The sequence below is a fragment of the Chiloscyllium plagiosum genome, unplaced genomic scaffold, assembly GCF_037043375.1.
Source record: "Chiloscyllium plagiosum isolate Xiang-an unplaced genomic scaffold, Cpla_swu_hap1 HiC_scaffold_29, whole genome shotgun sequence".
Lineage (NCBI taxonomy): Eukaryota > Metazoa > Chordata > Chondrichthyes > Orectolobiformes > Hemiscylliidae > Chiloscyllium > Chiloscyllium plagiosum.
Window position 1 is genome coordinate 43,228,294 of NW_028270167.1, and position 24,215 is coordinate 43,252,508.

The 24,215-nt window shown below is 42.4% G+C and overlaps 2 protein-coding genes across 6 annotated transcripts in view; one reads left to right on the forward strand and one right to left on the reverse strand.

The window, feature by feature from the left end:
* siae (sialic acid acetylesterase) overlaps positions 1-24,215 on the forward strand; it is a 168,883-nt gene that overhangs the window by 130,656 nt on the left and 14,012 nt on the right. The window contains exon 10 of one of the 2 annotated variants that reach the window (XM_087976542.1): positions 1,121-1,154. In XM_087976542.1, the coding sequence (XP_087832668.1) occupies positions 1,121-1,154 (34 nt within the window). Of the gene's footprint in view, positions 1-1,120; positions 5,751-24,215 lie in introns of those variants that run through there. The other variant, XM_043676962.2, reaches the window with a different exon arrangement.
* Positions 13,506-24,215, reverse strand: part of LOC122540764 (transmembrane protein 107) — a 43,122-nt gene continuing 32,412 nt past the window's right edge. For 2 of the 4 annotated variants that reach the window (XM_043676969.2, XM_043676968.2), the window contains one exon: positions 13,506-20,904. In XM_043676969.2, the coding sequence (XP_043532904.1) occupies positions 20,835-20,904 (70 nt within the window). In that variant the 3' untranslated portion in view covers positions 13,506-20,834. Of the gene's footprint in view, positions 20,905-23,279; positions 23,377-24,215 lie in introns of all 4 variants that reach the window. The other 2 variants (XM_043676966.2, XM_043676965.2) reach the window with 2 other exon arrangements.

Sequence of the window (24,215 nt, forward strand, 5' to 3'; positions counted from 1 at the left end):
TCCATTGTGAGAGAGAAACCACTCTATCTCGGGATTGATTTGGAGATGCCGGTGTTGGACTAGGGTGTACAAAGTTAAAAATCACACAACACCAGGTTATCGTCCAACAGGTTTAATTGGAAGCACATTAGCTTTCGGAGTTGGTAGTGTCGCTCCGAAAGCTCGTGTGCCTCTAATTAAACCTGTTGGGACTATAACCTGGTGTTGTGTGATTTTTAACTTTATCTTGGGATTGATTGCTTTGTACGCCCATAACCCACTGATGGAGGGGTTTCTCTGCCACAATGGATACTGGGTAAAGAACTTCCTATTCTCCAAATGTTGGTTATTTCCAAAATGTGCTGCTGTTGCTTCTCTGAACAGAAACTACCTGACTCGATGAATATTTTCAGTATTTTCAGTTTTTGTTTCCCCATGGTAGCTGCCCCTACTCATCACAGCATTGATTTTTAATGCCTGATCAGGATCTACAAATAAAATATTTGCTGTCCTACAAGTATCTTCTTGAAAACAAAATTATTGTAATGAGAATTGAAGTGACTCCATCCATCCACTTGATTTGCTTGTAAAAGGAGTAAGTTTCATAATCATACATGCATTGAGAGAAAGAGCTTATATTTCCACATTAGTTGTGAGGCAAAATAAATAAATCACCCATTGTGAGTATGCAGGCAATATTCAAACCTTGTAGTTTGTAGTTACCTTGTAGTTGCAGTGACTAACGTGTGGGTATGTGGTTGTTGATTGACAGTTTAATGGATGTTGAGATTAATGCGTAATTTATGGGCGGCACGGTGGCACAGTGGTTAGCACTGCTGCCTCACAGCGCCAGAGACCCGGGTTCAATTCCTGCCTCAGGCGACTGACTGTGTGGAATTTGCACGTTCTCCCTGTGCCTGCGTGGGTTTCTTCCGGGTGCTCCGGTTTCCTCCCACAGTCTAAAGATGTGCAGGTCAGGTGAATTGGCCAGGCTAAATTGCCCGTAGTGTTAGGTAAGGGGTAAATGTAGGGGTATGGGTGGGTTGCGCTTCGGTGGGTCGGTGTGGACTTGTTGGGCCGAAGGGCCTGTTTCCACACTGTAATGTAATCTAATCTAATATTTGCATTTTTCACTCTCTAGGTGTGTTGCTGTACAACATGGAATTTGTCTAACTGTAAGTGGATCTTTGTCCCCATTGTCGACCATTCTGTCAATTCAATATCTTTATCTCTAAATCAGTGTCACCAGAAGGTGACTGGTATCCGTTATGCTTGGATGGAGTGGCCATGTGACCTGAAGAAGTGCCCCTTATACAGCAAAGATTCTAACTTACCTGCTCCAACATTCATGATACAACCAGCCCACAATGGACCATTCTGAATGTTGCCTGTCAAACCGTTGCTATAAAATAAATTTTAGGGATATTTAGACTGTTTAAAATATGACCAACTTTAGTGCCAGTCTAGGTCTCCTTCCATTGGGGTGATGCAAGTCTGATATTTCATGTACTGAATTTGAAAGGTCTGTGGAAATTTTGAATCCAATGTGATCCTGTCAGACTTTTTAATATTAATACATTTTCTGCTTTTTCTAATGTGTGAAATAAATAAATCTTAGGAGGGTTCACAAGCTGGAACTATAGCATTGACTTTCCTGCATGATATGAATATTTTAAATTGAATAATAAACTTATACAGGCAGTAATCTGCTCAGGGATCTAACAATATTGGGTAATTGATAAATTTATCAATAGCAAATAGTGTTTGTATTTTAATTAAAAATTGAGTGAAACACTTATAGAATATAAATTACAATCTTGGCTGTGATCAGTGAGTGTTTGCAATAATTTTAATAGGAACAATTTTAATGGAGCAGTATGGTGGCTCAGTGGTTAGCACTGCTGCCTCACAGCATCAGGGACCCAGGTTCAGTTCCAGCCTCGGGCGACTGTCTGTGTGGAGTTTGTGCATTCTCCCCATGTTTGCGTGGGTTTCCTCCGGGTGCTCCGGTTTTCTCCCACAGTCCAAAGATGTGCAGGTCAGGTGAATTGGCCATGCTAAATTGTCTGTAGTGTTAGGTAAGGGGTAAATGTAGGGGTATGGGTGGTTTGCGCTTCGGCGGGTCAGTGTGGACTTGTTGGGCCGAAGGGCCTGTTTCCACAATGTAAAGTAATCTAATCTAAAGTAATCTAATCTAAGGTCGGTGTGGACTTGTTGGGCCGAAGGGCCTTTTTCCACACTGTAGGGAATCTAATCTAATCAAAAGCCTTAAATTATAAACTTGACAGAGTGTGACCTCACATACAGAACTAGTGCTTCAAGAAGGAGTTCAAAGCCATGTCAGTTCACCAATTCATGAGTTAGCATAAGAAAGCAGTTTTAAAATCCTTTACTAATATTATCAAAGTGACAGATTTCACATTAGAAGCTACCAGCCCAGTGTTGTAAGATCAGTTATAAAATGACCTAATGAGAAATAAAATGAAAGTTTGGGTATTGCAGCTTCAATAACTTTTGGAATCTGACTTCTGATAATGCAGAGGATATGCTTAAGATTACATGTGCTGAAATAGTTTGAACTTTACCTGTGTGTGTTTCCTGCATGTAGACTGGGTAGGCTTGATGTACAAACTTCTTCAAGGTACATCAGCATGGAAGGCACAGGAAAAATAGTTAAAGTTATTCAAGAGATTATTCCTCCTTTCATTTAATTCTCAACTCCTCAGTATTGAAGCAGTATGTAACTGAATGCAGCAATACCTGACAAACACTTGAATCTGGACTGATATTTGATAAGTGCCAGGTAAAGACTATCTATAGCCAGGAAGAATCTAATCATAAACTCCCCTGATATTCAACACTGACTCCCTGTTGTACTTCAAACTTTCATCACCAACTTGACAGATCAACCAAATAAATACTTTGCAGCAGGTCAGAGGCTAGGAATTCTGCAATAAATAATTCTCCATTTGATACAGAATTGACCCACTATCTACAACAGACAGGAATATGATGGCACACTCTGCTTGAATGGTTGAATGCAGCACTCAAAAAGTTTGAGTCATCTAAGACAAAGCAGTCTGTTTGACTCGTTGTCACATTACTTACTCTAAGTATGCATAAAAGGTGCATCATGGCTTCAGTGTTTGCAAGATGTACTAAGTTACCAAGGCTCCTTCGACAGCACCTTCCAAAATTGTGACCTGTCTCTCCTAGAAGCACAGGCAGCAGATGTGTTCTTGACTTCTGCAAGCCACAGACCTTGACTTGGGTCTATATTGCCGTTCCTTCACTGTCATTGAGTCAAAATCCTGAACTCCACCCTAACCACACAATGGGACAGTCTTCATCACATTCAAGAAGGTGACTCCGCATTTTGGCTGCAAAAGCATCATGTTCAGTTAAACTAAGTATTGGATGTTAGATGGAGATGGTCGAGAAGTTGTGTGCTGGAAGTTGTGTGCTGGTAGGCTTATGCGGAAAGTCAGGAGGCATGGGATAGAGGGAAATTTGGCCAATTGGATAGAAAACTGGCTAACCGGTCGAAGTCAGAGAGTGGTAGTAGATGGTAAATATTCAGCCTGGAGCCCAGTTACAAGTGGAGTTCCGCAGGGATCAGTTCTGGGTCCTCGGCTGTTTGTAATTTTTATTAATGACTTGGATGAGGGAGTCGAAGGGTGGGTCAGTAAATTTGCAGATGATACGAAGATTGGTGGAGTTGTGGATAGTGAGGAGGGCTCTTGTCGGCTGCAAAGGGACTTGGATATGATGCAGAGCTGGGCTGAGGAGTGGCAGATGGAGTTCAACCCTGCCAAGTGTGAGGTTGTCCATTTTGGAAAGACAAATAAGAATGCGGAATACAGGGTTAACGGTAGGGTTCTTAGTGAGGTATCTTGGGGTCTATGTTCATAGGTCTTTGAAAGTTGCCACTCAGCTGGATAGAGCTTGTAAGAAGGCCTATGGTGTATTAGCGTTCATTAGCAGAGAGATTGAATTCAAGAGTCGTGAAGTGATGTTGCAACTGTACAGGACTTTGGTTAGGCCACATTTGGAGTACTGTGTGCAGTTCTGGTCGCCTCACTTTAGGAAAGATGTGGAAGCTTTGGAGAGGGTGCAGAGAAGATTTACCAGGATGTTGCCTGGAATGGAGAATAGGTCGTACGAGGATAGGTTGAGAGTGCTAGGCCTTTTCTCGTTGGAACGGCGAAGGATGAGGGGTGACTTGATAGAGGTTTATAAGATGATCAGAGGAATAGATAGAGTAGACAGTCAGAAACTTTTCCCCCGGGTACAACAGAGTGTTACAAGGGGACATAAATTTAAGGTGAAGGGTGGAAGGTGTCAGGGGTGGGTTCTTTACCCAGAGAGTGGTGGGGGCATGGAATGCGCTGCCTGTGGGAATGGTAGAGTCAGAATCTTTGGTGACCTTTAAGCGGAAATTGGATAGGTACATGGATGGGTGCTTAAGCTAGGACAAATGTTCGGCACAACATCGTGGGCCGAAGGGCCTGTTCTGTGTTCTAAAAGCACAGATATTTGTGGAGATATTTAGCACCCTCAAGGTGGAATCTATGAGGTATAGCCAAGAGTGCCATTGCATTCTTATTTAAATTGTACATATTATTAGAAACATTTAGTTATCTAAATATGTTTTTTGAAACAAGCTTATGTTACGACGCGAAGTTCGAACACTTTATAAAAACCAAACACCCAGAAAAGCTCGCCTCGCCTCATAATCTGTTCAAATGTGTGAGTGACAGAGCAGTCCTAATTCTCACTATTTAAAGAAAAATAATAATTTATTTTCCTAATAAAACACTAAACGAAGCTATTAACAAACTGAACTCTTTCCCCTAACTGAACATAATCCTGTTAACATACTGTTCCAGTAGCACAATTTTAAACATTACATTAACTTAATCTCAAGTCCTCTTCTTTCTTTTTACAGCGAGTATGTTTTACAGGAAGAGGTACCTTTTGATATAGAGTGTCTTCTAACTTCTTTGAGCACAAGATTTTAGGTGGGCAGTTAACTCTCTGGCTCTATGGCAGTGGCTCTGCTGTTTGGTGGTCGTTGCTGTGACCAATTTTTAAAATGCCCTCTCATTGTTCAAATGTTGTCAAAACAATGAATTCAAACTTAATTGGGTTTTAGCATCCTGGTCATAATTTAAATTAACTGCTTATATTTGAATTGTTGTCAAAACAGCAACCAAAAACTCAGGTATCTATTTAACAGCTAATTGTTACATGTATCTATTCTGGAATAGCCCATCTCCCAGCCGTTCTGCTCGGCCAGCTGAGCCTGCATTTCAAATTCAAAAAACACTCCCTATTTTAAAGTGAACATACCCATACTTTTGACTTCATGACACTTATTTTGTAACTGCCCTTATAAATCATTAATTGTTTCAGATTGATGTATAGCAAAGTTCCCTCAAGGCTGGATTAACTCTAATATTTATGAAGCTACCAAAAGAAAATGACTACACTAAACGATTGGGCAATAGACAGAGCTAGGATTCTAAGACATTAGGCCAAATATGGAATGACATAAGAAATTCCAAATGTTGAGAAAGAAATATAGAGGCTGACACTTCTCCCAATAGCATCAGATTATATTGTTTGTGTTAACTGCTTTAATCTGTTGATTATTAGGCTGTTCTTGTTCATAAGAATTATACATTGCTCGTGAGTCAACTTCTTTAATTCTGACTGCTGTGTACTCTTCTAAATCAAAATGAATAAAACATGTATCTTGCATCCCAGAATGGTTTGGTCTCTTTGAAACTCGTTTGGAACAAAGAACAAAGAAAGTACAGGTCTTTTGGCCCTCCAAGCCTGCGCTGATCCAGATCCTGTATCTAAAACTGTCACCTATTTTTGAGGATCTGTGTCCCTCTGCTCCCTACCTATTCATGTGTCTGTCTAGATACTTCTTAAATGATGCTATCTTGCTGACGTCTACCACCTCCACTGGCACCGTGTTGCATGCCCCCATCACCCTTTGTGTAAAGAACTTTATATACATATCTCCCTTAAATGTCTCCCTCTCACCTTGAACTCATGACCCCTATTAATTGACTCCCCCACTCTGAGAAAAAGCTTCCTGCTATTTAACCTGTCTTATATTCCTCACGATTTTGAAGGGATAAATCAGGTTCTCCCTCAACCTCCGTTTTTCCAACGGAAATAATTGTAATCTACTTAACTTCTCTTCAGAGCTAGCACCCTCCATCCCATGCAACATCCTGGTGAACCTCCTCAGCACCCTCTCCAAAGCATCCATATCCTTCTGGTAATGTGGCAACCAGAACTATATTCTAAATGTGGCCGAATCAAAGTCTAATACAACTGCAACATAACCTACCAACTCTTGTACTCAATACCTGATTGATGAAGGAAAGCATGCTGTCTGCCTTCTTGACCACTCTTATCAACCTGCGTTGCCACCTTCAGGGTACAATGGACCTGAATATCTAAATCTCTCTACACATCAATTTTTCCCAGGACTTTTCCATTTACCAAATAGTTTGCTCCTGGATTGGATCTTCCAAAATGCATCATCTTGCATTTGTTCGGATTGAACTCTATCTGCCATTTCTCCACCCAACTCTCCAATCTATCTATATTCTGCTGTATTCTCTGACAGTCCCCATTCATTATCTGGTACTCCTCCAATCTTAGTGTCATCTGCAAACTTGCTAATCAGACCACCTATACCTTTTTTAGATTACTTTACAGTGTGGAAACAGGCCCTTCGACCCAACAAGTCCACACCGACCCACCGACGCGCAACCCACACATACCCCTACATTTACCCCTTACCTAACACTATGGACAATTTAGCATGGCCAATTCACCTAACCTGCACATCGTTGGACTGTGGGAGGAAACTGGAGCACCCAGAGGAAACCCACGCAGACACAGGGAGAATGTGCTAACTCCACACAGTCAGTCACCTAAGGCGGGAATTGAACCCGGGTCTCTGGCGCTGTGAGGCAGCAGTGCTAACCACTGTGCCACCGTGCCGCCCACCTTCCTCCAGATTATTTATGTATATCACAAACAACAGTGATCCCAGGACAGATTCCTGTGGAACACCACTGGTCAGAGTTCTCCATTTTGATAAAAATCCCTCCACTACTACTCTTTATCTCCTGCTGCCCAGCCAGTTCTCTATCCATCTAGCTAATACAGCCTGGACCCCATGTGACTTCACTTTCTCCGTCAGCCTACCTTATCCAACACTTTACTGGAATATGTTTCACCTTTTTTATTTTCTCATAGCTGTGCAAATGAATCCTGTTTAAGTATAATCCATTTCTTTTCTGAAGGTTACTGTTAGATTCGTTTCCACTAGCCTTTCAGTTACCTATTTTTGAGGATCTGTGTCCCTTTGCTCCCTGCCTATTCATGTGTCTGTCTAGATACTTCTTAAATGATGCGATCTTGCCGATCTCTATCACCTCCACTGGCACCGTGTTGCATGCCCCCACCACCCTTTGTGTAAAGAACTTTATATACATAGCTGTGCAAATGAGTCCTGTTTAAGTATATATCCATTTCTTTTCTGAAGGTTACTGTTAGATTCGTTTCCACTACCCTTTCAGTTGGAGCATTCCAGATCACAGCACACAATACTCAACTCACCTCTGAATTTTTTTAAATTAATGACCTTAGATCTGTGCCTTTTAGAAAGCTTTCACCCTACCATTTCTATTCATGATTTTGAACACTTCTGTTAAATGTTTGTGGCACTGTCAGTCGCGTTCTTGTCTCTGAGTCAGCACCTTCAGGTTCAAGTCTCAATCCAGGTCTTGATGACCGAGAAAGGTGCATTCATAATAAGATGCCGGTGTTGGATTGGGGTGGATAAAGTTAAAAATCACACAACACCAGTTTATAGTCCAACAGGTTTACTTGGAAGCAGTAGCTTTCGGAGCACTGTTCCTGCATCATGTAGCTGTGGAGCAGGGTCAAAAGATATAGAATATATAGCAAAAGATCTCAGTGTCTTGCAACTGAAATAATATATTGAACAAACCTGGATTGCTGTTAAGTGTTTCAGGTTGTAGAATGGATTGCAGGCTTCGGTTCATTAATATATAAATTCCAGAACTTCTTTCAAGTCACATTCTCAAGACAACTTAGGATTTTATGTGTGCTTTTTGAACAAAATAGAATGTATCTGTAATTAGAATTCTGCAATTGCTAATTCACCCCATAGACTTATGTGGAGAGAGAGAGTGTGTGTGGGGGAGAGTGTGTGTCCTTGTGAGTATGCGTGCATGTCAGAGTGTGTGTTTGCGTGTGTCATTATGGACTAGGCCAGAATACTCAAAACATTCTAAAGCAAGAAGCCCAGACCATAACTTTGCAATTTGTTACGGTTAAGTGTACAGTGAAAATTATTCAGAGTAAGATGACTAGGATGACTACCAGGTTTTAAAACAGACAAAGATTTATTCACAAAATTACACAATTGAACACAAAGAACAGAATAAAGAACCCCTACAGAACTCATTCTATCCAAATTTGACTTAATTATGCTGTTCCGGATTTACACAACAATCCCAGGAAGCAAATGCCCTTAAAGACCAGTTTAAAAAAAAGGAATAGATGCTTACAGGTTGAAGTTAGAAGGGCAGAAGGAGAGAGAGAATTTCCACACAGCTTACTGCTGAACTCCCAACTAGTTCTGAACTGAACTGACCACTCCTCTTTCATTATGCAGGTCACTTCTAAAACATGACCACTTTGGCCTGAAGTCTCATCTGCTTACATATAAACAAAAAGGCGTCTCAATACCCTTTAATCTCTGTACCAAACTAGTCATCTCTGATCCGGGAGCGGTTTACGACCCCTCTGAACAAAAACAAGGACACAGTATCCTTGAGAAAAGGATAGAAAAATAGGGACCAGCTTTGTGATACCTCCCCCTTAAAAATATCAAAAGATGGCTTGATTTTTTTAAAACCCTTCAAAAACAAACTGGTTAGTATTCTAAAACACACATATACACTATCCTAAATGCACACTTGCAACCATTCATAACCACGTGCAAATTCAGGCTGTGGCACACTCGCCACCAAACACCTCCATATCTCATTCACACCTCGATAACGCTTCGGCAAACATGTTTTCGTAACCTGCCACATGCACAATTGTCAAATTGAATGGTTGCAATAACAAGCTCCATTTAAACAGTCTGGCATTTTTGTCCTTAAATCTTTCCACAAGTTATCAGTGGATTGTGATCAGAGTATACGATTGTCTCCGGTGCATTGCTGGTAAGATAAATACTGAAATGTTGTAATGCCAACACCAAGTTTAAAGTCTCTTTCTGCACCGTTGAATATTTCTGGTGATGAACGTTCAACTTCCTGGAAAAATACCCAATGGGTCTTTCTAACCCCTCGTCATTCTCCTGCAGGAGCACCGTACCGACACCCCCATCGCTGGCACTGAAAGCCACTTTGAAGGGCTTCATGTAACCCGGTGTGGCTAATGCTGGGTTAACACAGTTTTTAGGGTATCAAATGCCTTTTGACAGTCCGCTGTCCATTGAAACATCTTCCCCTTTTTTAACAATTCAATGAGTGGAGCAGCCACACTGCTAAAGTTTGGCGCAAACTTTTGGTAAAATCCACTCAATCCCAGGAAGCATGGTACTGCTTTTTTTTGTTGACAGTATGAGAAATTTCCCAATTACTATCGTTTTTGCATCCTGTAGGGCCATTTGTCCATGTCCAATAACATGGCCCAGCAAAGTGACTCGGGCTTTGGCAAATTCACTTTTAGAGCTAGGTTTACAACCAAGCCTGCCTTCCAAAACCGATTGAACAAGTCCAATAAATGCTGTAAACGTTTCTTCTACAAGTCACTAAAAATCATCAGGTCATCAATATACACCACACAGTTGGGTAATCCAGCAATGACCTTATTAGTTAGTCTCTGAAATGTGGCTGGAGCATTTTTCATACCAAATGGCAAGACTTTGAACTGATGTAGTCGGGAGTGTGGTGCTGGAAAAGCACAGCAGGTCAGGCAGCATCCTAGTAGCAGAATTAACGTTTCCGGCATAAGCCCGTCATCAGGAATGAGGCTTGTCGGCCGGGGTGGGGGGTAGGGGGCTGAGATAAGTGGGAGGTGGGGTGGAGCTAGAGGGAAGGTAGCTGAGAGTGCAATAGATAGATGATGGTGAGGGAGAAGGTGATAGGTCGGAGAGGAAGGTGGAGCGGATAGATGGGAATGGTAATGGACATGTCAAGAGGGTGGTGCCGATTTAGAGGCTGGGGACTGGAAATGAGAAAACTGTTGAAATCCATGTTTATCCCATGTGGTTGCAGGGTCCCAAGGTGGAATATGAGGCGTGCTTCCTCCAGGTAGTAATGGTTTGGTGGTGGAAGAGGCCCAGGACCTGCATGTCCTTGATGGAGTGGGAGGGGGAGTTGAAGGGTTCAGCCATGGGATGGTGGGGTTGGTTAGAGCAGGTGTCCCAGAGATGTTCTCTGAAATGATCCGCAAGGAGGCTTCCTGTCACCCTGACGTAGAGGAGACTACATCGGGTGCAAAAGATACAATAGATGATGTTGGTGGAGGTACAGATAAATTTCTGTCGGATGTGGAAGAATCCTTTGGGGCCTTGGACGGAGGTGAGGGGAGTGGTGTGGAGAGGTTTTGCACTTTCTGCCGTGGCAGGGACAGGTGCCGGGAGTGGGGTTTGGGTTGGTGCGGGGGCATGGACCTGATGCTGGGAGTGAGGTGTGGGCTGGTCGGGTGTGGGCTGGTGGTGGGCGTGAGGATGTGGTACTAGTGGGGGGTCAGGGAAGTGGGTGTGGGCTGGTGGAGGGATGCCAGGAGTGGGGTGTGGACTGGTGAGGGGTCGGGTGAGTGGGGTGTGGGCTGGTAGGGTGGGGGGCTTGAGGAGTGGCGTGTAGGTTGGTGTGGGGGCTTTGAACTCATACAGTCCATTTGGCGTCACGAAAGCTGAAATTGCCTTTGCTCTGACCAAGGTACTTGCCAGTAGCCTCTAAGCAGGTCCAACTTAGAAATATAAGTTGTCCCTATCAACATACCTTTTGAGCATTTTCACATTTGGTGAGATTTCTTCCTGTCTGGAGTCGTTATCAAGTAGTTCACCTCAATCAATTTCCTCCGGATTTGATAGGGTCCACTAAACATTGCTTTTAAAGGCTCATCTGTTATTGGCAGTAACACCAATACCTTATCCCCAATGGCAAAATTGCGAATTTGTGATTTCTTATCCGCTTCCTGTTTCATTGTATGCTGATACTTTTAAATGCTATCTAGCCAACTCTGCAGCTCTATTTTATCATTCCCTAAAATTTGACACGTCGTCCAAATGGATGGTCTCTGAATTAGAACATAGAACATAGAAAAATACAGCAACATACAGCCCTTTGGCCCTCGATGTTGCGCTGATCCAAGCCCACCTAACCTACACTAGCCCACTATCCTCCATATGCCTATCCAATGCCCATTTAAATGCCCATAAAGAGGAAGAGTCCACCATTGCTACTGGCAGGGCATTCAAAGAACTCACGACTCGCTGAGTAAAGAATCTACCCCTAACATCTGTCCTATACCTACCACCCCTTAATTTAAAGCTATGCCGCCTCGTAATAGCTGACTCCATACGTGGGAAAAGGTTCTCACTGTCGACCCTATCTAAACCCCTAATCATCTTATACACCTCTATCAAGTCACCCCTAAACCTTCTTTTCTCCAATGAAAATAGCCCCAAGTGCCTCAGCCTTTCCTCATACGATCTTCCTACCATATCAGGCAACATCCTGGTAAACCTCCTCTGCACCCGTTCCAGTGCCTCCACATCCTTCCTTATAGTATGGCGACCAAAACTGCACACAATACTCCAGATGCGGCCGCACCAGAGACTTATACAACTGCAACATGACCTCAGGGCTCCGGAACTCAATTCGTCTACCAATAAAAGCCAGTGCGCCATATGCCTTCTTCACCGCACTATTTACCTGGGTGGCAACTTTCAGAGATCTGTGTACATGGACACCAAGATCCCTCTGCTCATCCACACTACCAAGTATCCGACCATTAGCCCAGTACCCCGTCTTTTTGTTACTCTTATCAAAGTGAATCACCTCATACTTACCTACATTGAACTCCATTTGCCACCTTTCTGCCCAGCTCTGCAGCTTATCTATATCCTGCTGTAACCTGACACATCCTTCCTCACTGTCAACAACTCCACCGACTTTCGTATCATCCGCAAACTTGCTCACCCAACCTTCTAGTCCCTCCTCCAGGTCATTTATAAAAATGACAAACAGCAATGGTCCCAAAACAGATCCTTGCGGAACACCGCTAGTAACTGCACTCCAAGATGAACCTTTACCATCAACTACTACCCTCTGTCTTCTTCCAGCCAGCCAATTCCTAATCCAAACCTCCAACTCACCCTCAATGCCATACCTCCGTATTTTTTGCAGTAGCCTACCATGGGGAGCCTTACGAAAATCCATGTACACCACATCTACCGCTTTACCCTCGTCTACCTCCTTAGTCACCTTCTCAAAGAATTCAATAAGGTTTGTGAGGCACGACCTGCCCTTCACAAAACCATGCTGACTATCCTTGATCACATTATTCCTATCCAGATATTCATAAATCCTATCCCTTACAATTCTCTCTAAGACTTTGCCCACAACAGAAGTGAGACTCACCGGCCTATAGTTACTAGGGTTATCCCTACTCCCCTTCTTGAACAAGGGAACCACATTTGCTATCCTCCAGTCTACTGGCACTATTCCTGTAGACAACGAGGACATAAAAATCAAGGCCAATGGCTCTCAATATCCTCCCTTGCTTTCCAGAGAATCCTAGGATAAATGCCATCAGGCCCAGGGGACTTATCTACTTTCACTCTTTCCAGAATTTCCAATACCTCTTCCCTACATACCTCAAAGCCGTCCATTCTAATCAATTGTGACTCAGTATTCACATCGGCAACAATGTCCTGTTCCTGAATGAATACTGACGAAAAGTATTCATTCAGTGTCTCCCCAATCTCTTCAGCCTCCATACGCAACTTCCCACTACTATCCTTGACTGGACCTATTTGTGGGCGGCACGGTGGCACAGTGGTTAGCACTGCTGCCTCACAGCGCCTGAGACCCGGGTTCAATTCCCGCCTCAGGCGACTGACTGTGTGGAGTTTGCACGTTCTCCCCGTGTCTGCGTGGGTTTCCTCCGGGTGCTCCGGTTTCCTCCCACAGTCCAAAAGATGTGCAGGGTCAGGTGAATTGGCCATGCTAAATTGCCCGTAGTGTTAGGTAAGGGGTAAATGTAGGGGTATGGGTGGGTTTCGCTTCGGCGGGTCGGTGTGGACTTGTTGGGCCGAAGGGCCTGTTTCCACACTGTAATGTAATGTAATGTAATCTAATCTAATCTACCCTAGTCATTCTTTTATTCCTGACATACCTATAGAAAGCCTTAGAGTTTTCCCTAATCCTACCAACTAAGGACTTTTCATGTCCCCTCCTTGCTGCTCTTGGCTCTCTCTTCAGATCCTTCCTGGCTACCTTATAACTCTCAATCGCCCCAATTGAACCTTCACGCCTCATCTTTACATAGGCCGCCCTCTTCCATTTAACAAGGGATTCCAATTCCTTATTAAACCACGGTTCCCTCACACAACCCTTTCCTCCCTGCCTGACAGGTACATACTTATCAAGGACACTCAATAGTTGCTCCTTGAACAAGCTCCACTTATCAATTGTGCCCAAGCCTTGAAGCCTACTTTTCCAAGCCACGCATCCTCGGTCGTGCCTCACCACATCATAATTTCCCTGCCCCCAGCTATAACTCTTGCCCTCCATCACTAGAGTAAAAAATTCTGACTTATTACTTTCTCTTTAATAAATGTTAACAGTCCTCTTACTTCTCAAAAATAAATTCAAATGGACTGAATCCCCAATGTCCTTGGGGGAGATTTTGCTACCGCTGTTGGGGAGATTTTAAACTAATGTGGCAGGGGACTGGGAACCAGAAGAGAAAACAAGTAGGCAGTGAGGTGGAGACTGCAGACTGTAAGAAACATGAAGATAGCACTAATAAAGGGAAGAGTAGGCAGAGAGCAGGTGAACACAAAAGAACTGGTGACCTGAAATGCATCTACATTAATGCAAGGAGTATATTGTGTAAAGCAGATGATCTTCGGACTTGGATTGGTGCCTAGGAGTATTACATTATTGCAATCACAGAGACTTGGTTAAAGGAAGGGCATGATGATTGGGAACTGAATGTTGCAGGATATAGACGTTTCAGACAGGACAGGGAGGGAAGTAAAAGAGGGGATGGAGTTGCATTGCTGGTCAGGGGCGATATCACGGCTGTGCTAAAGGAGGACACTATGGCGGTCTTGGGTAGTGAGGCATTATGGGTGGAGCTGAGAAATAAGAAGGGTGCAGTTACATTGTTGGGGCTGTAATACAGACCTCCCAACAGAGAATGTGAGGTAGAAGAACAAATAGGTAAACAGATTATGGAAAGATGTAGAGGCAATAGGGTAGTGGTGATGGGAGATTTTAATTTTCTCAACATTGACTGGGATACACTTTGCGTCAGAGGTCTGAATGGAGTAGAATTTGTACGAAGCATGCGGGAGAGTTTTCTAGAGCAGTATGTTAATCGTCCGATGAGGGAAGGGGCCATATTGGACGTGGTACTGGGGAACGAGCCAGGTCAAGTGGTAGAAGTTGCAGTGGGGGATTTCTTTAGGAACAGTGACCACAATTCTGTAAGTTTTACAATACTCGTAGATAAAGAAGAGAGTGGTCCTAACGGAAGAGTACTAAACTGGGCCAAGGCCAATTATATCAAAATTAGGCAGGAGCTGGGAAATGTGGATTGGACATAGCTATTTGAAGGGAAGTCCACATTTGAGATGTGGGAGGTTTCAAAGATAGGTTAACGGCAGTGCAGGATAGGCATGTCCCGTTGAAGGCAAAGGATAGGAAGGGCAAGATTTGTGCACCGTGAATGACAGGAGAAATTATACGACTAGCCAAGAGGAAAAGGGAAGCGTACAGCTGAGGACAGAACAGGGTCCTGGAGGAATATCGGAAGAGTAGGACAAGTCTTAAACAAGGAATCAAGCGGGCTAAAAGGGGTAATGAAATAGCTTGAGCTAGCAGAATTAAGGAAAATCCCAAAGCATTTTATCTTTATATAAGGAGCAAGCGGGTAACTAGAGGGATTGGTCCACTAAAAGATAATGAAGGAAGGCTGTGTGACGAACCTGAGAGAATGGGTGAGATTCTGAATGATTACTCTGCATCAGTGTTCACTGAGGAGAGGAACATGATGAATCTTGAGATTTGAGATAGAAGTTTGATTAGTCTGGTTCACATTGGCATGAATGGGGAAGATGTGTTGGGTAGGCTAGAGGTTATTAAGTTGGACAAATCCCCAGGACCGGATGGGATCTATCCCAGGTTGCTGAGGGAGGCAAGAGAGGAAATAGCTAGGGCCCTGACAGATATCTTTGTGGCATCTGTAAATGCAGGTGAGGTGCCAGAGGACTGGAAGGTTGCTCATGTTGTCCCCCTATACAAGAAGGGTAGTAGGGATATTCCGGGTAACTACAGACCAGTGAGCCTGATGTCAGTGGTGGGGAAGTTGCTGGAGAGGGTACTGAGGGATAGGATCTATTTATATTTGGAAAGGAATGAGCTTATTGGTGATGGGCAACATGGTTTTGTGCGGGAGAGATCGTGCCTTACCAACTTTTCCCAAGGCTCTTCCATGTACTATATAATTCGCTTTAAAATTAGACTTGCCTAAATGCATCACCAATGCATTGACAGAGTTCTTTGAGGAAGTGACCAAGTTGTTAGATGAAGGAAGGGCTGTAGATGTCATATACATGGACTTTAGTAAGGTGTTTGATAAGATTCCCCATTGTAGACTAATGGAAAAAGTGAAGTCACATGGTGTTCTAGCTAGGTGGGTAAAGAACTGGTTGAGCAACGGGAGACAGAGAGTAGTAGTTGAAGGGGGTTTCTTGAAATGGAGAAAGGTGACCAGTGGTGTTCCACAGGGGTCAGTATTGGAGCCACTGTTGTTTGTAATATACATAAATGATCTAGAAGAGGGCACTGTTGGTATGATCAACACGTTTGCAGATGACACAAAGATTGATGGAGTGGCAGAAAGCATAAGGGACTGTCAGAGAATACAGAAGGATATACATAGACTGGAGAGTTGGGCGGAAAAGTGGCAGATGGCTTTCAATCCAGACAAATGTGAGGTGATGCATTTAGGCAAGTCTAATTTTAAAGCGAATTATATAGTACATGGAAGAGCCTTGGGAAAAGTTGATGGTCAGAGAGATCTGGGAGTGCAGGTCCCTTGTACCCTGAAGGTTGCTGCACAGATGGATAGAGTGGTCAAGAAGGCATATAGTATGCGTGCCTTCATTGGACGGGGTATTGAGTACAAGAGCTGGCAAGTCATGTTAAAATTTACAAGACATTGGTTCGGCCGCATTTAGAATACTGTGTACAGTTCTGGGTGCCACATTACCAAAAGGATGTGGATGCTTTGGAGAGGATGCAGAGAAGGTTTACGAGGATGTTGCCTGGTATGGAAAGTGCGAGCTATGAAGAGAGGTTGAGTAGGTTAGGTTTATTTTCACTAGAAAAAAGGAGATTGGGGGGTGGGGGGCGACCTGATTGAGGTTTACAAAATCATGAAGGATATAGACAGGGTGGATAGAGACAAGCTTTTGCCCAGGGTGAAAGATTCAATAACCAGAGGTCATGCTTTCAAAGTGAGAGGTGGAAATGTTAAGGGGGATACAGGTGGTAAGTACTTCACACAGAGGGTGGTGGGCATTTGGAACATGTTGCCAGCTGAGGTGGTAAAGGCAGGCACGATAGATTAATTTAAGATGTGTCTGGACAGATGCATGAGTAGGTGGGGAGCAGAGGGATACAGATGCTTAGGAATTGACCGAAAGGTTTAGACAGTACATTTGGATAGGCTCAGGCTTGGAGGGCCGAAGGGCCTGTTCCTGGGCTGTAAATTTTCTTTGTTCTGTTCTTTGGATTTGGTTGATTCATTTGGTGTGTCCCTGATCGCAAAATGTACAAACGGAACTCTCTTATCTCAATCATCTGGATAGTCCTCTCCATAAGCCCACAAAATGGTCTTTAGTGATTGATGCCATCTCTCTAGTGCTCCCTGTGATTCCAATGGTATGCAGTAGATTTGAATTGCTTTATTCCCAAGATATCCATAACCTCCTTGAATAATTTGGATGTGAAGTTTGATCCTTGATCTGACTGGATCTTTATTGGTAGTCCGTATCTAGTTAAAAAAAAATTAAGTAATTCTTCTAAAATCCTTTTTGGTGTAATGTTGCACAATGGGATTGCCTCTGGAAATCTAGTCGACACATCCATTATTGTTAATAAATACTTATTCCCACTTCTTGTTTGAGATAGGGGACCTACACAATCATTCAAGACTCTTATGAAAGATTCCTCAAATGCTGGAATAGGTATTAAAGATACATATTTTATTACTGCCTGTGGTTTTCAGATTAGCTGGCATGTATGACACATCTGTTAAAATTCAGCTACATCCTTGTATCGTCCAGGCCAGTAAAAATGTCTTTGTATTTTAGTCTGTGTTTTCCTCACTCCTAAATGACCTCCAAGTGGTAGATCATGCAACACTCACAGCATCTCCTTCCTATATCCTACTGGCAAACAATTTGAAAAATCTCTGCCCATTTCTCATCTGCTTGAGTATGTGATGGCCTTAACTGCCTCATTAAGACATCATTTGTTAAGTAATCACACACATTTTGATATAATTATTTGAAGTTCTCATCTTTCTGCTATAACTCGATCAGCTTAGCAGAGCTAAAATACTTGCATGTTTACCTATTTGCTCCTTTTCTGTCCCACTTATTTGGTCAAAAACATCTCAGATAAAGCTATGCCAGCTTCCTTGTCTGTGCCCCTTGATCATTCTTGCTTCAACTTGTGCCTCTGTGATTTTGTGATCATACAACCAGGAAAAATTCCTGAATAAAGATCCTTCCTTTCTTCAGTTGCCTGCATCTCCACTGGCTTTTCAAATAGAATAGGCAGCACACCTACTGGTGAATCAGCTATATCATTTGTATTCCTGGAGCTTAGAGTTCGTCCAGTACTCCTACCACAAATTCTCCACTGTTCTCTGGACTCTCTAGCCTCACTTTACATAATTGAGCGCTTTTTGACTCACCATGAATTCCTGTTACCAGTACCTTTTCTGACAATAGGAGTACATATCTCTTCATCCTTCCGCATTACAGACTGAGAGGATCTTGTGTCCCTTCTTTACCTGCTACTCCTGGTCTATGTGAATAAACTTTACGCGTGCATTAAGCAGATCTGATACTTCCTCCGTAACCAACCTCTGACCATCTTGTACACTCTGATGCAGTGGTCTAACATCCCTTGTGCTTTTTATTACTAGTCCAACAAAACTCCCAGGCTTGTCTGGTTTTTCTACATCTGGCTTTCTCCTAGCCCACCAACACTGTGATTTTGTGTGGCCCATTTTATTACAATGAAAACACCGGAGCTTTTTAACTTCTGTGTCCCCCTCAAGGGTTTCATTTTTACCCTGTGGTAAGTTCTCTTTATGATCTTCACTGAGATCTACCTTTCCCTATCCACATGAAGATTTTTCTTTACCCCACTTTCTATCCCTCATGGACTGAAAGTGATTCTGGAAGCCAAACCATGTTTTATGGACTAGCTCATAATCCTCAGCTGCTAACCTTGCTGTTTTAACTCTGCTCTTCCACATGAGTTCACACTACTTCAGGCAGTGAATTTTTGAATTCCTCCAAAATAATTACCTCTCTAAGGGCATCATTGGTTTGTTTGATTCTTAAAGCTCTTATCCATCTCGAAATTACTCCGATCCTTTCAAACTCAATGTAAGTTTGACCTGGATCTCTCCTTAGATTACTGAAATGTTGTCTATAGGCTTCTGGCACAAGCTCATATGCACTTAAAATGGCTTTTTCACCTCCTCATACTCCCTACATACGTTCTCTGATAGATCTTACTAGCCCTACTGACAAGTTTTGTTTGTATCAACAAAACCCACCTTACCACTGGCCACTGCATTTGTTTAGCCACCTTTTCAAATGAGATGAAAAAGGCTTCCACATCCTTCTCAACAAATTTAGGCAATGCATGAAAATACTTAAGCACTTTCTCACTAGGCTTCTGACTACCAGGGTCTTGCTCCTCCTCACTCTCTTCCTCACTAAGCCTACCCTCAGCCTTTATCTCCAGCCTTTTAAGCTGACTTTCCTTTGTAGGTGTCAGTTTTTGAAGTTCAAAAGCTCTCTTTTTCTCTCTGTTCTGCTGCTCTTTGTTTTCTCTCCTGCTTTTAATCGTAACTCAAATTGTTTCATTTCTGCTGCCCTTTCCATATCTCTCGCCTCCAACTCAAGCTGCTCCATTTGCAATCGAATTCCTGCCATTTCTAGAGATTCTGATGGTTTCTCCAGCAAGTTTAAATGCTGAGCTACTTCTGTAATTTTCTCTCCTTTCCTCACAGAAGCAGGCAGGTCCAATTCCAGCTTGGTCTTATTCACCTTTTGCAAAACTTCCAAAGTCACTGCATCCACATCCAGAAAACTTTTGGCCACTGAAAGAGCCATTACTATCCCAAGCTTTGTCTACCCAACCAAACCGACATCTGAAATAAAGACACTAGCACCTACCACTCGCTGTTTAATATCCCACAAAGTGCCCCCAGACTGTTATGGACTCGGCCAAACCATTCAAAACATTCTTAAGCAGACAGCCCAGACCATAACTTTGCAGTTTGTTTCGGTAAGCATACAGGAAAAGTTACCCAGAGTAAGGCAGCTCGGATGTCTCCCAGGTTTTGAAACAGACAAAAATTTATTCACAGAATCACACAATTGAACACAAAGAACAGAATAAAGAACTCCTACAGAACTCAGATTATCCAAACTAGACTTAATTATACTGTTCCGGATATACACAACAGTCTCAATAAGCAACCCCCACTTAAAGACCAGTTTTAAAAAAAGGAACAGAAGCTTACAAGTTGAAGTTAGAAGGGCAGAAGGAGAGAGAGAGTTTCCAAACAGCTCACTGTTGAACCCCCAACCAGCTCTGAACTGAACTGCTAGAGAGCTGACTGCTCCCCTTTCATTATACAGGTCACTCCTAAATCATGACCACTTTGGCCTGAAGTCTCATCGGTTTACATATAAACAAAAAGGCGTCTCAATACCCCCAACACAAAGCACGATAATGAAGATGGCAATGCATACTTTCTATAATGGAGACTGATTACACATTTTCTAGAACAGAGATCCAAGTGGTACACATGTTCTGTAATATAAACTGTGATATTCATGTTCTGAAATTGAGATACTGATGTACACTTCCGTAATGTAGGTTGTGACAGATATGATTGAAACTGAAGATGCTAAAAAAACATGTTCAATATTGAATTATCTGATGCATAGTTCTGTAATGTAACATATAATGTAAACAATTTATAAAACATGAGATCCATATGATGAAGATAAACATGAGCTATGATGAAGAAGGAGATACAATACAGACAATGATATACATATTTTATAAAGTACCCTGGCATTGAAACTCTCTAAATGTTGCTGGTATCCATTGCCCACTGCACAATCCTGAGTGGGGATCCATTGCGATTAGTCATGTCTTCCACTATTCTTGTTACTTTACTGATGGATTCCAGTTTTTTAATTAGGGGTTTCAGTACATTCACAATGGCTTCTTTTTCAGCCCAAACACTCCGATCATCAGAATGATTTCAATACATGCTGGAAGAGCACTAAAAGACAACCAGAACCACTATATTATATCACAGTAAACATTCTTCAACGTACAAACATTTTAGACAATCTAGAAAAAAAACATGAGTTATCAATGAGAAGCTTATGTCTCTGTACACTAATGCAGCAATACCAAGTCATGGTTCTGTTGTCAAAGAAGTTCCCTGTACCTTGTGCACCATTGAGTTAGTACAGGGTCGTCAAAAAGGTGTTAGCACACATGTGTACACAGTGCTGATTATTTGGGTAGGCTTCAGCGTTGGTGTCCTCAATGCTGTGATTGATGGATGTGTGTTAGTTCACCTAGATCAAGATCCATGTGCTTAGGTGTACCCAGCAATGTGTGATCTGGTACAATATAAGAAATATTTCGATATAAAGAGTGCTTTTCATAACTTCAGTACCTCAAAGTGGTTAACAGCTAATGAAATTGATTGAAGGCTAAATATTAGCCAGATGACCAGATCTCCCTTGCTGTTCCCTCAAATTATGCTAAAGGACCTTTTATCTGTAACAGCAGATGGGACCTCAGTTTACCGTATAATCTGAAACACTGCACTCCCTCTCAGAGTGCAAACTTTATTTTGTGCCAAAATGTTGGTAACATTAAGCATGACTGTTGGGCATGGGAGCAAGCTCAGGCGTGGTGAAGAGTGTATAATTCATAATATACTCTCCTTTATTGGAATTTCAATTTCAAAATAGAGACAGATGAGTGTTGGTTACTTCAGAGAAGAGTTTGCTTTAACAAAAAAAAATCTGAGTCTTTCTGGAACAGTGACTAAATTCAGCTCCGTATGTGGGCAGAAGAGTACAGGGATGGAGAAAGGAAGATCAGTGTGTGTTACAAAGGACGTAGAACTAGGAGTAGGCTATTCAGCCCTTCTAGCTTTCTCTGCTGTGTTGTACAAAGAACAAAGAACAGAGAAAGTTTACAGCCCAGGAACAGGTCCTTCGACCCTCCAAGCCTGAGCCAATCCAAATCCACTGTCTAAATCTGTCGCCCAATTCCTAAGCATCTGTATCCCTCTGCTCCACAGCGACTCATGCATCTGTCCAAACGCATCTTAAATGAATCTATCATGCCTGCCTCTACTACCTCTGCTGGCAACGCGTTCCAGGCACTTAGTCACCTGAGGTGGGAATTGAATCCGGTTCTCTGGAGCTGTGAGGCAGCAGTACTAACCACTGTATCACCGTGCCACCCATTAATTATTGAATCCCTCACCCTGTCTATACCCTTTATAATTTTGTAGACCTCAGTCAGGTCCCCCCTCAATCTCCTTTTTTCTAACGAAAACAATCCTAACCTACTCAACCTTTCTTCATAGCTAGCACCTTCCATACCAGGCAACATCCTTGTAAGCCTTCTCTGCACCCTCTCCAAAGCGTTCATATCCTTTTGGTAATGTGACGACCAGAACTGTACAAAGTATTCTAAATGCAGCCAAACCAATGTCTTGTACAATTTTAACATGACCTGCAGCTCTGATACTTAATATCCCGTCTGATGAAGGCAAGCATGCCATGTGCCTTCTTGACCACTCTATCCACCTGTGCAGCAACCATCAGGGTACAATGGACCTGAACTCCCAGATCTCTCTGCCCATCAACTTTTCCCAAGGTTCTTCTGTGTACCATATAATTCGCTTTAGAATTAGACTTCCCAAAATGTATCACCTCACATTTGCCTGGATTGAACTCCATCTACCACTTCTCCGCCCAGCACTTCAGTCTATCTATATTCTCCTGCATTCTTTGACAGTCCCTTATGCTTTCTGCTACTCCAACAGTCTTTGTGTCATGTGCAAACTTGCTGATCATACCAACAATGCCCTCTTCCAGATCATTTATGTACATTACAAACAACAGTGGCCCCGATACTGATCCCTGTGGAACACCACTCCTTTTCTCCATTTTGAGAAACTCCCTTCACCTACTACTCTCTGTCTCCTGTTGCTCAACCAGTTTTTTATCCACCTAGTTTGTCTTTGTAGTTTTTGATCTGGAGAGGAAAGCTGCTGATAATTCTGCCATCAAACCATATTCTGTGTGAATGAAAGAAGAGGCATTATTATGAATGGTTCTGTGTCAATACCTGGGTCTATTTTGAGCTTGTGCCCTGATGGTTGATGTGTCAATATCTGATCTATCTATATGGGTACTCATGAGTAGCTGCTTTTAGATTTATCATGATTGGACCTTTGGACTGGTGGTGAGCCTACAGCAGCCTAGGTGAGTCCGATATGTATTCATTTTTAATTTTTATCTCTGACCTGGTAATGATTCCAATTATATTTATTGCCAAATACATAATCCATCTTGCAGACAATTAATACAGGACAGAAATTAAATGAAAATGAATCAGTGATACCTGCAGAAGCTAAAGATATACCAGTAGGTCCAACACTCCCATTTCTCAAAGACAAAGAAGGAAAGACAGATGCAAGCACTGCAATGTGCTGCAACAGCTGAACCACAACTCAGGAAAAAAATTAATACAGAGACTGTAGCAGACAGAACCAATACAGACAGACACAGAGCAGTCTTACTTTCATTCTAATCCACTTCCTAAATGTGTGGAGACATTATTGCACAAATGCATCTTCATTCTTCTGAATGATAATCATTCCTCATATCCTATCCTTCAAAGAAAACTCTACCAAATGGTTGTTGTAATGATACTGCTGCACATTCTGCCTTATCCTTTTCACACTTTATCTCTACAACCTTAGACTTTCGAATCTATAATTCACATGGTGGTGTGGAGAAAAGCAGTTAAATGCCTTTTTGGCTCTTTAAATGCATTACCTTCTGGTAATTCAGAGTGAAGGAAGCAAGGACACCATGGCAAGAACCATTGCATTCCACATAGAAGTTGTGAAGGCAACACTATCTTTTTAAGTTTTGAAAATTCCAAGACTGAAGGAGGAGGGATAAACTTACACGACACAAAAGCAAGTCTTAACAAATTCAGTCAGATGACAAAATTGATGAAGAAAGATTTGGTCTTAGAAGATCTTGAAGTAGAAACGGTATTCTAGAAATTAGGACTAACAAATGTCACAAAACAACTGAGAGTAATTTCTGTTTTCTCCCCAAATCCCTTGATGTCATCAAAATCAAACAATTTATCTTTTTCTTCAAACATATTCAGTGATTGGCCTCCCTAGCCTTTTGTAGTAGAAATTCACAATTTCAGTCTTAAATGGTCTACCCTGTATCTTGAGACTAATTCCCTTATTCTAGACTCTCCTTACCAAGGGGAACATCCACCCTGCATCTAGTTAATCTAGTCCTGTTTGAAACA